General features: G+C 39.1%; 1 protein-coding gene and 1 non-coding gene across 8 annotated transcripts in view; one reads left to right on the top strand and one right to left on the bottom strand.

Annotated features, from left to right (window-relative positions):
• Positions 1-15,593, top strand: part of UBR2 (ubiquitin protein ligase E3 component n-recognin 2) — a 119,621-nt gene that overhangs the window by 88,536 nt on the left and 15,492 nt on the right. For 5 of the 7 annotated variants that reach the window (XM_077764945.1, XM_077764946.1, XM_077764949.1 and 2 more), the window contains 11 exons: positions 1,126-1,235; positions 1,346-1,426; positions 1,744-1,922; positions 2,650-2,849; positions 4,799-4,892; positions 5,545-5,706; positions 7,108-7,211; positions 8,613-8,691; positions 11,332-11,480; positions 11,853-11,908; positions 15,443-15,539. In XM_077764945.1, coding sequence (XP_077621071.1) covers positions 1,126-1,235; positions 1,346-1,426; positions 1,744-1,922; positions 2,650-2,849; positions 4,799-4,892; positions 5,545-5,706; positions 7,108-7,211; positions 8,613-8,691; positions 11,332-11,480; positions 11,853-11,908; positions 15,443-15,539 — 1,311 coding nt within the window. Of the gene's footprint in view, positions 1-1,125; positions 1,236-1,345; positions 1,427-1,743; positions 1,923-2,649; positions 2,850-4,798; positions 4,893-5,544; positions 5,707-7,107; positions 7,212-8,612; positions 8,692-11,331; positions 11,481-11,852; positions 11,909-15,442; positions 15,540-15,593 lie in introns of those variants that run through there. The other 2 variants (XM_077764947.1, XM_077764951.1) reach the window with 2 other exon arrangements.
• LOC144232225 (U6 spliceosomal RNA) lies at positions 621-727 on the bottom strand. The gene has a single exon (XR_013335337.1). It is a non-coding gene; the product is annotated as a U6 spliceosomal RNA (small nuclear RNA).

The following is a 15,593-nucleotide window of genomic DNA, read 5'->3' as shown; positions in this document are numbered from 1 at the left end:
CTGAAAGAATATTAAAGAGCACATAGTTTAGTCTCTTCCCCTCCTAGGAATATTTTTACTAAATGGCAGCACTTAAAGAAAATAAAAAACTGGACATTTCTGACTATAAAACTAAATTAGCTAACAGTAGATTAACTATACTGTTGAGATTCTGGACTTGACAAGTATGTCTTTTCCTCAAAAAAGAATAACTTACAGAGGGAGAAATGCATTTTATTTAGAATCTAGATTTTATTTTATTTTATTTTTTTTACAAATAGTTTATTGTCAAATTGGTTTCCATAGAACACCCAGTGCTCATCCCCACAAGTGCCATCTCCCCCCCCACACACACACACACATCCATCAGTCCTCAGTTTTTGTCAGCATTCAAGAGTCTCTCATGGTTTGCCTCTCTCCCTTTCCCTCACCATTTCCTCCCTTCTTCTCCCCCATGGTCCTCAGTTAAGGTCCTCCTAATCCCCCTATACATGCAAACATATGATATTTGTCCTTCTCTGTGTGACTTATTTCGCTAAGCATAACACCCTCAAGGTCCATCCATGTTGCTACACATGGCCAGATTTCATTGTTTCTCATTGCCATGTAGTATTCCATGGTATATAGATAAACCACATCTTAAAAATATGGAACGCTTCACGAATTTGCGTGTCATCCTTGCGTAGGGCCCATGCTAATCTTCTCTGTATCGTTCCAGTTTTAGTATATGTGCTGCCAAAGCGAGCACTAGAATCTAGATTTTATTAAAAAGACCACACACACACACACACACACACACACACACACACACACGTGATCCAATTCTTTTCTTAGTCTTTGTAAAATCTGAGGCAGTCCTTTTAGCTGGGTTATTATTTAATCTGGCTAAAGGCTATGTTAAAATAATCATTGGGTGTAAGATGTTTGTTTTGAATGATTAAAGCATTCTAGCTGTTAACAACTTGTTTGGAAAGTACAGATATATTACGTTCTTAAGAAATAATGAAAATATCTAATAAGCAGAGCTGTAATTAAATGATGGGCAGATGATGATATAAGCAACTTTATTTATCTTCTCATGCATAGTGACAAGCACTGTGAAGTGTTAACTGTTTTTATTGTGAGTTTTATTTTTTTTTGCCTTAGAACCTGGCGAAGCCCCAAACAACTCCCCTAGCATACTGGCTATGCTGGAAACACTACAGAACGCTCCCTACCTAGACGTCCACAAAGACATGATTAGATGGATATTAAAGGTAAAATTTCCTCCATCACTCTGCTTTTTGTGAGAAACATTCAATATTTGTTATCTTTAAATTTTGATAATATTTCGTAGCTTCCAAATAACTGATCCTTTTTGTCATAGACTTTTAATGCTATTAAGAAGAGAAGAGAGAGTTCGTCCACCAGTCCCGTGGCAGAGACTGAAGGAACCATAATGGAGGAGGTATAAGGGCAGGGGGTGGTCCTGCTGAAGGATTGTAGCAAGTTCATTATAAATAATTGAATTTATCTGCAATAAGTTGGTAGTTGATATTCACAAAAAATGTGAATTCCAAGAAATGTGCCACTATTTGTTTATCTTTATTTGTGGTAGCAATTTTTTCTTGCTCTGCCTTTTTTTTAACAGGTTAAAAAAATCTTTTGTTTAGATGAGATCATAACATAGTTTTTAATCAGCATTTACAATAAAGATGGTTCTCCCCTGGAGTAAAAATGTGCATTCAGCATCTAATAGTCTAATTAAATGAAGCATAATTTCAGAGTTCAAGAGACAAAGACAAAGCTGAGAGGAAGAGAAAAGCCGAGATTGCCAGGCTCCGCAGAGAAAAGATCATGGCCCAGATGTCTGAGATGCAGCGGCACTTTATTGATGAGAACAAAGAACTCTTTCAGCAGACATTAGAACTGGATGCCTCTGCCTCTGCTGTTCTTGATAATAGGTAAAAAAAAATAACATTTTTTAATCTCTTGACCATTGATTTCTCAACTGGGAAAGATGTTGCTTTTCTTTCCTTAGAAGTACACTTTTTGGGCACCTGGGTGGCTCAGTCAGTTAAGCATTTGACTTCAGCTCAGGTCATAATCTCATGGTTCATGGGTTCGGACCCCACGTTGGGCTCTGTGCTGACAGCTCGGAGCCTGCAGCCTGCTTCAGATTCTGTGTCTCCCTCTCTCTCTGCCCCTCCCCCACTTGCACCCTGTCTCTCTTTCTCAACAATAAATGTACACACACAAACACACACACTTTTTTTTTTTTTTTTTAAAGAAATACACTTCTAACCCTGAAGTAATTTAGAAGGATTGGTAGGTAAATTTTACAGCCTCCAATTCTAGGAATTACTCTTAGAATTTGAATTTATTGATACATGTTTTTACATATATGTCTGACTATAGATATCGTGTGTCTGCTCAAGATGATGTGTCACACAGAACACCCTTGACAGTCATAAAAGAATGAGTGCACTAGGGTTAGTTAAGTGATTGTCTGGCTTCTGTTGCATATTGGATTGCTATGAGGCTTACAGGAGATGGTTTGATATATGTGAAAGCCTTCAGATCATCAAAGCCACATGTATAGAATTTTTACATACCTGGAGTCCACTGTTTTGTGATTAAATGGAAACCTCTTAGGTTCATTACCGAAACTCATACACTTTTTTATTGTAGCCCTGTGGTTTCAGATATGACACTTACAGCATTGGGCCCAGCCCAAACTCAGGTCCCTGAACAGAGACAGTTTGTTACCTGCATATTGTGTCAAGAGGAGCAAGAGGTGAAGGTGGAAAGCAAGGCAATGGTCCTGGCAGCATTTGTTCAAAGATCAACTGTATTATCAAAAAACAGGAGTAAATTTATTCATGATCCAGGTAAGTCATTCATAGATAGATCCTCTCCTCCCTCTTAACGACTTCCACTCAGGGTTGGCACAGAAACTTTATTAATCTACTAATAACTCTTGTGGTGTTGGTTGGCTTAGGCAGCTTTACCATAGGCAGAAATTTTCCAGTTGACAGATATGGAAACACTCTAGAAGGTTAACTATCAGTCCTGAATTGCATAGCTGGTAAATAACAGGGATTCAAAAGAAAGCTTTTCTTTGTGATAGAACATTAATATACTTGGTACTTAATAGCCTTTCCCATTCTTCACACTTGTGAAGTCCTCTAATAGTTGGCACACTGAAATAATAATAATTTAGTCTCATGGATCAATCCAAAATGGAACCTCGTGGGAACGATTATATGAGTTATGTATGTGAGAAGCAGTCCTTGAGCCAGATTCTGATGTAAAGTAGTGGTAGTATCACAGATAGGGTTCCCCAGAAAGCAGATCCTTGAAATAGAGATGACCATGCAAGGCATGTATTTGGGAGAGCCTTGGAATCAAAATCTCTGGAATGGAGAGGAGGGAAGCAGGTTTGGGCAAAGAGAGAAGGTGGAGCTTTAATGCAGCCTCTTCCTACCCCGTGGGAGCTCTGGAGCTGGATGGCCCTTTGGAAGTGTCCCAAGTTGGAGCAAGGGGGCTGGGTCTTTAAACCCCAACACTGCCCAGTGACTGGTCGTGGGCTACCTCTGGAAAGAGGTGTGACTTTAAGTGAGGCAGTTGTCCCTTAATGAGGAATAACAGTTAAATGCCTTCTTCTAGCTGCTGAGGAAGGAGTAAGCCATTCATTCCTCCAGGGGCATCTAAGCTGCACATGATTGTTCCCACCATAGGCAGACACTTTGATATCAGTACTCTTAGACCTGTTCATAGGTGTGTGTGCCTCAACTATTCCAGTAAACTTCCTGAGAGAGAGTAGGAACTGTGTCTTAGGAATTTGCAAAACACTTACTTAGCAAGTGCCTTTTGCATTGTAGAATTGAAAGCCCACTTGTAGGATAGCCTTTTCTCCTTAAGGAAAGACTTCACAATATGGGTCGCAAGCACCTACTTGAGAAAGATTGATCTGCTTCATCTTTAAAAAAATGATTATTTGAACACAGCGATTTATAAATTTCATTCTAGGCCAAAGATAAAATTATCAATTTTATTTAATTAGTTATTTTGTGAAGAAAAAACTTTGGCTATCTATAAGCAGGTTTTCCAGATGCTTTCATAATTTATATCAGAAAATAATTTTTTTTATGCTGTGACATTTGCACTGTTCTGGCAGACAAACCAAATTGAAACTTGAGTAATTCTTTATAGAATGTTGCGGAATTTCTAGGATTACTAATTCATGTAGGAAATTCCAAAAATTCTGGAAGAAGCCAGACACCCATCTTATATTTGTATATTCATGTTTTCATCTCCTTTGAATATAAAAAGTTAGCACCAGAATGGAAGACTCTGTCTGAATTATTCTTTTTCTCCATCTGGGCTGCTGTCCTGGACATTTTGCTCCCCCTTTGGCTCTGGTACAATCACTGCGACTCTCGTTTGCATTAGTGTTTTGAGGCAGAATCTCCTCTAGGAGGCAGCCCAGTGAAGACTATGCCTCTTAACCAGCTCAGGGTTCTTGGAGGAAATGGGAGTCTCTCAGTGCCCTGAGCGTGTAGAATGTTCAGAAGATTAGACATACATAATACAAAATTCCAGTTTCAGTGAACAATTCAGGGATATTTAATTTGCTCAGGGTGATGAAAATTAGAGTCTTGCTTTGTCAGTAATCCAGGGTCTTGCATAAATTACTGGTATCTCAAAGGAATAAACTAGCATTTCATTTCAAGTTTACAACCGCATATCAAGGATTTCACAATTTAAAGTTGTACATTTGTTATAGGAAGATTAAATGCTTGTTTTTTTGTTTTGTTTTGTTTGTTTTGTAATGCAGAAAAGTATGATCCATTATTCATGCACCCTGATCTGTCTTGCGGAACACACACTGGTAGCTGTGGGCACATTATGCATGCCCATTGTTGGCAAAGGTAATTTATATTCTTAATATTAGTCAAGAGAAGTTTATCCGAGGGCTCGAAATTAACTTTTTAAGTAAAGGAAATTTCATTCTAGAGAAAGGGAGAAAGAACTAAAGATGTTGAAGAAAAAAATGGGTATCACTGCCTAATAACAATTAAAACTGAGTTGCTTTGTCATACATGTTAGAGGAGTGACTCAGAAACCTCATAGTCTACCAGCTATATCTTTTAGTATGGGGGGGTCTGTATGAGCTAACAAGCGGGATGATGAGCAAGATTTTTACGGTGGCATAAACCCTAGATGAGTAATGTCTTCCAAGGGTGCTCACTCTTGATCCTAAAGGTGTTAGTAACTCTCCTTGTTACTTCCTGAGATTGTCATGGCTCCCCGACCTAAGATGGGATCACCTTGAATTTGTTCTACTTTCATACTTTCTATGCTGCTGCGAAACCCACAAATCAGTACTGTTACTCTGGCACTGTGCACACTGAGTTATCATGCGCTTCCTCTAACAAGTAGCCACCAGCCCCAGGGAAGTGACAGGAAATTTGAAGATACTAATTCTCGTACTGTGGAAACTAGTTAAAACGTTGAAGCTTGTGGCTCTCATTGATAAGAATTACCGTTGTTTTTGATACCTCATGTTCTCTAATTGTAAAGGTATTTTGATTCCGTTCAAGCTAAAGAACAGCGAAGGCAACAGAGATTACGCTTACATACAAGCTATGATGTAGAAAATGGAGAATTCCTCTGTCCCCTTTGTGAGTGTTTGAGTAATACTGTTATTCCTCTGCTGCTTCCTCCAAGAAATATTTTTAATGGGTAAGTTTGAGCTCATAAAACCTTTATATTTAAGCAGTATTTTCCTTTGAAGATAATGAGTTAATTAAACCAGAGGGGGGGAAGCATTCTAGGTAACTGCATAATGTTTTCCAGATGCTTTTTTATTTAGTCATTTCTTCTGGTGGACCATTGAAATAGGATTTTAGTTTTTAGAAAGGAACAGGCCAACATTTTGTAGTTTCTTGGTCGTCCGTATACATTATAGGTATAAATTCCTATGTGTTTATGAAAACTGTCCCTTTTAATTCTGGGAGCCTACTTTAAATGTTTCCCTCATACTTTACAAGAGGTGCTCAGTGAATTGATAGGGGATGGAGGAGCCGCTCAAATTGACTTTATTGACCACTCCAACAGTTAAATGTAATTTTTTACAATCTATTGGTTCACAGTTCACTCCCAGGAGTTGGTCCAATAAGTGAAAATCTATTGTTTTAAAATGGAAAATTTTTGTTATTTTGTCATTTCTAGGGTGCTTCTGGTGCATTATTATTTCAAATGTGAATTCAGTACTGTCTGCTATTCAAATCTGGTTTTTATTTCTCAGTTTAGAATTATGCTGTCTACCTTACATGCACAGAGACTAATTTAAGTTTTGTGAATATGAATCTTCTGTTAATTTCTGTCCTATGTGGATTCAGTTCAAAGTAAAGTTTTTTTCAGTTTTAGGAATTCAAACTATGGTGTCTTAGTTTATGCTACCACAAAATCTTCTTAAAATGCTATTAGATTTGAGTGTAAGCTCATGCTTTTTAATCATAACAATATCATAGTGACTTAATCTGCCTTTGAACTGAAGAATTAATCATTGTTAGATTAATGCCTATAAGAAGAAAAAAATTACCTTTGTTGTGTTTACCCATCCCATAAAGGTCAGTTTCAACATAGTCATGAAGAACACAGGTTTTTTTGGAGACTGATATACCTGGGTTTGAATGCCAGATCTGTCCTCTTTGTGGCCCTGGTCAAGTTTCATACCCCTAAACCTCAATTTCCTCGTCTGTAAAATAGGGAAAATAATATAACCTATTTCATAAGATTATTTTGAGGACTAAATCTAATGCTCTAAAATGCTTATTAAGTGTCATATGTTAAATAGTCAATAAATAGTGGTGGTACTATAATTATGCTGTTTAAGAAATATTAGCAAATTCCAATATTGTGAAAAAGATATTTTTGGCACATATATTTTGTGAAAAAGATATATATTTTGGCACATAGCTGTTCTTATTTTTTAAGGCAACAAATTTCCCCCCAGCCTTTTTTTTTTAATTTTTGAAATGTGTTTAAATTATTAGGCCCATGATCATTTAAAGAATCTTTTTGTGTCTTAAACTAGGCAACAACAACAGAATACTAAACAGTCTCTATAATCTTTTCTAGCAGGTTAAATATTTCAGACCAACCAAAACTGACTCAGTGGATTAGAACAATATCTCAGCAAATAAAAGCATTACAGGTTCTTAGGAAAGAAGAAAGTACTCCTAGTAAGTTCTGATAATTTGCTTTCATTTTTCCCCTGAGGTCTGAGATTATTGGAGAGTATAGTTTCAGAAGAAACTATTTAAGAATATTTCATTTTAGGGGCGCCTGGGTGGCTCGGTTTGTTAAGCGTCCAACTTTGGCTCAGGTCATGATCTTGTGGTTCATGGGTTCAAGCCTCACATCAGGCTCTGTGCTGACAGCTCAGAGCCTGGAGCCTGCTTCAGATTCTGTCTCCATCTCTCCCTCTCTCTCTCCCCCTCTCCTTCTCCCTCTCTGTCCCCTGCTCATGCTTGCTCACTCTTTCTCTTAAATATAAATAAACATTAAAAACAAATAGAGACACCAAATTGGCTTAAAAAAAAAAAGAAGGTGTCATTTTAGAGGCCCCTGGGTGGCTCAGTTGGTTAAGCATCTGACTTCAGCACCGATCATGATCTCACAGGTCGTGAGTTCAAGCCCTATCTCGGGTGTGTGCTGACATCTCAGAGCCTAGAGCCCTCTTTGGATTCTGTGTCTCCCTCTCTCTCTGATCCTACCCCTCTCATGCTCTCTCTCTCTCTCTCAAAAATAAACAATGAAATATCTTTACAAAATCATAATAATATTCTATTTTAAGTAGACTCCATCCCAAACATGGAGCTTGAGCTCATGACCCTGAGATCAAGAGTCTCATGGTCTACCAGCTCAGCCAGCCAGGCACCCCTATTTAAGAATATTTTAAAAGTGAAACTCATCTTAAAATTTAACTTATTCCCCCTGCTTTTTGTTTTAGAGCGAGAGCACATGAGCCGGATCAAGGGGCAGAGGGAGAGAGAGAGAATGTGTGAGAATCTTAAACAGGCTCCACGCTCAGTACAGATCCCAATGCAAGGCTCAATCCCGTGACCCCAGGGGATCACGACCTGAGCTTAAATCAAGAGTCAGACGTTCAACATTAATACTTTTCACTTCTTCCCCCATTTTATTGAAGAGCTGGGGGTGGGGGTTGTGACTGAGTACTGCAGATCCAGCTGCGGTTCTTCGTGGACTGACCCACTTTATTGGTGGCATTACCAAAGACTTCCCAAGTTTCATAAACATATACTGCACTTAATGACCTTGCGGGAAAGCCATCTGAGCAGAATTTATACCATTGGTTGTTAGAGAAACAGAATGGTAAGGCTCTCCTTACCTTCCCTAGCTGTGTTCTGGTGGCTAGAATATTAGGAAAAGCGTAGTTGACCACAGAAGGTCAGTCAGCGATAGTATTTCTCATGCTTTGAATGTATCTCGTGCCAGTCTTTATTAATGGGAATTTTTCCTGTCATTTTTTTAAATTTCTTTGACCTGTATTTAGAATAAAATTTATGACTGAAATGTATAGAAATACTGTAGACTGATGAAAAATGCTTATTTCTGTCTAGATACTGCTTCTTCAAAGAATTCAGAAAATATGGATGAATTGCAGCTCCCTGAAGGGTTTAGGCCTGATTTCCATCCTAAGTGAGTATATTATTTTATTTCTTTCAAATTTGTTCCACTTGAAATGGAAAATATAGTGGTTAGAATATGATTTGTCAAGCTAGGGAGCAAAATATTATGGGACACTGATCCTGAAATCTGAGGTTTAAGCATTATGTGATGATATTTATTGCGAGTTTATTGATAGAAAACAGTAAAGTGTGGTATAAATTCTAGAGCTTGACTGCTTGATTCAGTTCCCAGCACCACCACTTAACAAGCTGTGTGAGTTTTTCAAATTGCTTGACTTCTCTATAACTCAGTTTCCTCATCTGTAAAGTGTGAGTACTGACATCTACCTCATAAGTGTTGTGGAGATAAAGTGACATAATACATGTAAAGCCAACTGGATACTGTCCCTGACACATCCTAAGTAACTCAAGAAAAAGAGTACTAAAAAGCTTAACTAGAGAAAACATTAGTCCTTTGCCTCCTACCCACCCTCACCCCTATCGCCAGTCCTATGATTTTGTTACTTTTTTCCACCATTTACTTCCAGATATCTAGTTAAAATGCTTAGTTGACTGCCTCTTGATTGATCATTTTTAAGCAGTTACCTTTCAGTTACCTGGCAGTGTAGAATTCATCTCCTACCTCTGCCCTGTCTACTGCTCCTCACCAGTGTCCAAGTAGAGTTATTCACAATTTTTAGTTAAATCATTTGGCAGTTTTACATTGTAATGATTTCTACTGATAGTAGATACATGTTATTGTTTTATTTCCTTTGTTACATAATTGGCTCTTTCCAGTGGTTAATGATCACCTTATTTTTTTCATGTACTTGGTTTTCTGTGTGTGTATTACTTCCCACTCCCACCCCTCCCCCACCCCCACCCATGGCGTGATAGGTCTGTCAGGTGTCTAACAGTAGCTTTTCTAACTGCTCGAATGCATCAGATGATCTTCTTTCCCGGAACTTCTCACCTTGCCTCCTGGCAGCCTCTGTCCCCCTGCACTGATCAGGACAAGGCACAGCTGTCACCCTGAGACTTCCCCTGGCTGTGCCCCTCTTAATTTACTCCCTTGTTGGGGCCCCTGGGTGGCTCAGTCGATTAACAGTGCAACTTCAGCTCAGGTCATGATCTCGTGGTTTGTGAGTTCAAGCCCTACATCAGGCTCTGTGCTGACAACTCAAAGTCTAGAGCCTGCTTCTGATTCTGTGTCTCCCTCTCTCTCTGCCTCTCCGCTCCTCATGCTCCGTCTGTCTTTCTCTCTCAAAAAGTAAATAATAAAACATTTTTTAAAAAGTAAAAAAAAGGGGGCGCCTGGGTGGCTTAGTCGGTTAAGCGTCCGACTTTCGCTTGGGTCATGATCTCACGGATCGTGGGTTCGAGCCCCGCGTCGAGCTCTGTGCTGACTGCCAGTTCAGAGCCTGGAGCCTGTTTCAGTCTGTGACTCCCTCTCTCTCTGACCCTGCCCTGCTCACGCTGTCTCTCTCTCTCTCTCCCAAAAAGAAATAAAAAACATTTAAAAAAAAAAAAAAGTAAAAAAAAGAAAAATTTACTTCCTTGTTTTGCATGGGTGCACCCCCCACCAGATTCCTAAGAGAGGGTGCCAGGGCATTACATTTTCGTGTCTGAAAATACATTTACTTATCCAGATACTTAGTTGATGGCTTGGGTATAGAATTGTAGGTTAGATGTAACTTTTCATCTAGATTTTGAAGGCACTATTTTACCAAATTCTGGCATCTGTTGAGAAATGAACACTATTCTGATTCCTGTTCCTTTGTAACTATTACTTCTGGAAACTGTTGGGATCTTCCCTTTAATTCCCAGTGCTCTAAAATTTTTCTGTGATGCTCCTTGGTATATAAATCTTTTTTTTTACTCATTTTGCTTTGTTTTCAGTAGACTCTGAAGAGACATGTCCTTCAGTTATGAAAATTGCTTTATATTTCTTAGACAATTTTCTCCTTCTGATTTTTCTGTTCTTTGAGATAGTCCAGCCATTAGCTCGTTGTTGGGCCTCTTGGACTGATCGTCTAAGATCCTCTAAGAAATTTATCTTGCAAGGTTTGCTGGTTTCTATACTGTCTCTGTTATCCCTGCATTCTTTTCTGCTGGTTTGTTTTGGTTTATCTCTTTGGTTTTGATTCTTTCAAATGTTTATGATCCTTGGGTGACTATTCAAGAATAAGTCACTGAAAAACTCATTGGATACCTGGTGGGCAGGTTCAAGTTTGCTGACCTGTAAACTTCACAGTGAAATGATCAGGCCTCCGCCAGTCTTTTGTGTGGGATTCCCAAATGCCAGTATGTAAAACGGCTTCCCCCTTAGGATTCTTTACCAGAGAAACTAAAATCTATGGCAGTAGGTGTACATTGCCAATGTGCTTAAGATGGAGAAAGAGGTCAAGGATCCTTTTTTAAGATTCAACTTGGTAGACCTTCACCACATACCTTGTTTTCAGCCCTGGGCCTCCTCCCTGCCAACCACAACAAAGTATAACTCCTTTCAGGGAGGGACAGTTTGTGTGTCTTCAATTCCTGCTTTGCACACGCTATTTCTAAAGAGTTTAAGTGGTTCAATTCCAACGTAGCAAATGGCTCTTAAGAAACTAAAGCATTTGATTAATGTGAGTACATTGTTTTGAGCTAATTATGTACACGTTCACTGCAGGAACCCTTATTCTGAAAGCATAAAAGAAATGCTAACAACATTTGGAACTGCTACTTTCAAGGTGGGACTAAAGGTTCATCCCAATGAGGAGGATCCCCGTGTGCCCATAATGTGTTGGGGTAGTTGTGCGTACACCATCCAAAGCATAGGTAAGAGGTTTATAGTTGTGTCTCGCTATAAGTCACAAGTGTATGCTAACATGCATTATGTGTAGGAGCCTGTATTTAAATGAGGTGTTTAAAGTTGCAACAGCACTGAAGAAATGGCATAAAGATTTCGAAGCAGGCAATGTATACTGACAAAACATTAGACTGATAGTTTATAAATTAAGCACAGCAGTGGAGAACTCATTTTGGTGGTGGTTATAGCTTCTTGTCGATTAAGGGGATATGTTTTCGTTTTTACTTTTCATCCAGAGTTAATTCTTGTGAAATGACTTAAAGATTTCAAAACCTGACAATAGTGTGCTTTCAAACATACATAACATCAAATTTATCATCTTAACTACTTTTAATCCACAGAAAGAATTTTGAGTGATGAAGATAAACCATTATTCGGTCCTTTGCCTTGCAGACTGGTAAGTTGTTGCTTTACTCAGTCCATGGAGTGGTGGAATGGGAATTCAGTGGTTCTGCTTGTTTGTAATCTGAAGAACTTGAACTGGTTGCTCAAGGATAGATTGAATCCTTTCATAGTAAAACCCATTTTTTGTAATGATACAAGGAATTCTTCATAATTTACTTTTAAAGAGACTTGAGCTCTTTTCATCCAGAGATCTTGGTTAAATACATAAAAAGTCAGAAAAAACTAAAAACCATTCTTGTTCTTGAATTTTTAATCCTGTAATTAGAAATATAAAACAGAACACACCCTCTACCACACTTGACTGCCTTTTAGGAGCAGCATGTAAATGCTGAGAAAAATGAGGAAGGAATATACAAAACTTGCTAATTTTTACTGTGTAGTTGGTGTCGGTATGATACAGTGTCAGCTATTCAAGTTTAAAATCATAAAACTGCCCTTAAGAGCAGAATCATTTAAATTGATTCATGTAGTCACCTGGGGAGATTAAAAAATGCGTAGGCTCTATCTACATGGGTCGATTAAATTTTGAGTCCCTGGAGATGGGCCGCAGGCATTAATATTTTTAAAAAGCTTCCTCAGTGCCTGGATTGAGAACACAGATGTAAGAGCCTAACCAAGAAACAAGAACCAGTATAGAAAATACAATTCAGGGGCGACTGGGTGGCTTAGTCGGTTAAGCGTCCGACTTTCGCTTGGGTCATGATCTCGCAGTTCGTGGGTTCGAGCCCCGCGTCGGGCTCTGTGCTGACTGCCAGCTCAGAGCCTGGAGCCTGTTTCAGCCTGTGACTCCCTCTCTCTCTGACCCTCCCCTGCTCACGCTGTCTCTCTCTCTCTCCTAAAAATAAATAAAACATTAAAAAAAAAAAAAAAAAGAAAATACAATTCAGTGTGATCACTCAACAACTACTTAGTTTGCTGACTTCTGTTTTCATTACAAAGACTAGTCTCAGGAACCTTTTTTATGGTTTGAGGAATATAGATCGTGGATTAAAGGCACTCCACTAGGGGTTGTGCACTAAAATCCTCTTTGGAGCTTTTTAAAAATAGAGATATCAAAACCACTTTGGACTTACCAAATTAGAATATCTGGAAATAGACCTTGGCGTTAAAACTGCCCTGGGGGCACCTGGGTGGCTCAGTTGGGCTCCAGCTCTTGGTTTCAGCTCAGGTCATAATCTCATAGTTCATGAGATCAAACCTTATGTCAGGCTCTGTGCTGACAGTGCAGAGTCTGCCTAGGTCTGTCTGTCTGTCTGTCTGTCTGTCTCTCTCTCTCTCTCAAAATAAATAAATAAGTTTTAAAAACTGTCCTGAATTGAGGGCACCTGGGTCACTCAGTCGGTTAAGCATCTGACTCTTGATTTCGGCTCAGGTCATGATCCCAGGGTCATGGGATTGAGGCCCTGGTGGGGCTCTGTGATGACTGTGGAGCTGGCTTGGGATTCTCTCTCCCTCCGTCTCTCTCTGATTAAAAAAAAAAACAAAGCAAAAAAACCCAAAAACCATCCTGAATTACATCTTTATGGTAAATCAACAGAATGGTAGTTCTTAACTATAGGATATATATCAGAGTTGACTATATTTTTTTGCTGCAATAAATAAGAGTTGATAGTATGTTGATTATTAAAAAGGCAATCTAAGGGCACCTGGGTGGCTCAGTCAGTTAAGTATCCGACTTCATCTCAGGTCATGATCTCACACTCCGTGGATTCAAGCCCCATGTCAGGCTCTGTGCTAACAGCCCAGAGCCTAGAGCCTGCTTCAGATTCTATGTCTCCCTCTCTCTCTGCCCCTCTCCCACTTGTACTCTGTCTCTGTCTCTCAAAAATAAATATGTAAAAAATAAGAATTTTAAAAATAAAATAAAAAGTCAATTTATATATCTATCCAGTTGGTCAGCAGAATTTGTTGAATTCCTCTCCTATATAGTTGTCCTGTCCCTTTCATTCCTACTTCTACTTATTTGGTTCAGCCCCATATCACTTCCTACCTAGCAGTCTCTACCCTGAATTTCACTCTTTCCTAAATATAGTATTAGAGGGGTTCTTCCAAAAAGTAAGTGTGACTATATCTCTTAAACCTTTTTTAAGCTTATTTATTTATTTAAATAATCTCTACCCCAGCATGGGGTCAAACTCAACCCGAGATCAAGAGTCGCATGCTCTTCCGACTGATCCAACCAGGCATACCCATCTCTTAAATTTCTTAACCTATTTCTCCATTATCACCTCCTACCAATCCCCACCTCTGTGGTCCAAGCTGGAAAAATCATTGCCAGTCCCCACATGTTCCCAGGCCAGTTCCCAGGCCTTCGCCTCTGCTACAGGACCCTAAGCAGACTCCTCTTTATGACGGCTCTTCAAGCTTTGGCTTCCCTGGGAAACCTCAGAGCCATGCCCTATGAGTGGGATATCCCTCTTCTGTAGTACTGCCTCCTTCGGTTGTCTCTTTCCCCTCTTCTCTACTCCCTCCCACTCCTCCCCCTCCAGCCAGGGCTGTAGCTCCTTGAGTGCAGGCAGAATGGAGTGAGTTTTGATTTTAAGATCCTCAAAACCAAGACTAATACATGACAGGTCTTCAATACCTGTTAAATCAAAAAACATTACAGAAAATTTGGAAAATATAGAATGAAGTAGGATGAAAAAAATCATCAACTCACCACTTCACTTGTCTTTTTCATTAGCGTGTCTAAACTTAATTTTGTTCCTGCTATATTCTGCACTTTACATCAAGAATTTTCTCATTGCTGCTGCCTCGTTCCCAGAACAGTTTTTGATGGTTTCAGACACCTTGGTTTATTACATCCATCTTCTTGCCCATAGTTTCCCCAGTATTTGGAGGATTTCCCACATTTCAGAGCATCTCTTTAGAGTAAATAGAAAGAAATACCACATCACATTCTTGAGAGTCTTTGCTGTTTACAATTTGTTTGATCATGTATCCTTTTCTGTAGAGAACCGACAGTGAGTTGTAAGGAGACAGCTTTGGTCTCTTCTGCATACAATTAGATATCCCTCATCCCATTCGCTCTTGTTAGACACAGGTCATTATAGATGTCACCGACTCTGTTCCGTACCAGCTAGAAAGATCCTAGAGAGACCTCATGTGCATCCAGCTTTGCTTTGACTAGCTGTGCTTTGAACTAGGATTCCTGAGAGAAGAGAATTATAGTTGACCCTTGACAACATGGATTTGAACTGAATGGGTTCACTAACATATAGTTTTTTTCACATATGCACGTATATACACACATACACAGTGTATATATACATGTACGTATTACACATACAGAATGTGTCTATAACGCATACAGAAATGTGTTAATCAACTGTTTATGTTATTGGTAAGGCTTCTAGTCAACAGTAGGCTATTAAGTTGTTAAGTTCTGGGGCAGTGAAAAGTTATATGCAGATTTTCAACTGTGTGGGGAGTGGGGTTCAGCTCCCCCAACCCCCACATTGTTCAGGGAACAAATGTACTTCATATGTTGGCTTCTTTGTTAATTGCATCAATCTCTTTATTTCAGGATGACTGTCTTAGGTCACTAACAAGGTTTGCTGCAGCACACTGGACAGTGGCATCGCTTTCTGTGGTTCAGACACACTTTTGTAAGCTTTTTGCATGTAAGTATTAACACATGTACCATATATGTTATGGTAATTTCTCATCTTCTGTGA

This window comes from Crocuta crocuta, unplaced genomic scaffold, assembly GCF_008692635.1.
Source record: "Crocuta crocuta isolate KB4526 unplaced genomic scaffold, BGI_CrCroc_1.0 scaffold44, whole genome shotgun sequence".
Classification (NCBI taxonomy): Eukaryota; Metazoa; Chordata; class Mammalia; order Carnivora; family Hyaenidae; genus Crocuta; species Crocuta crocuta.
The sequence above is the reverse complement of the archived record's forward strand: the minus strand, read 5'-3'. Positions and strand labels throughout refer to the sequence as shown.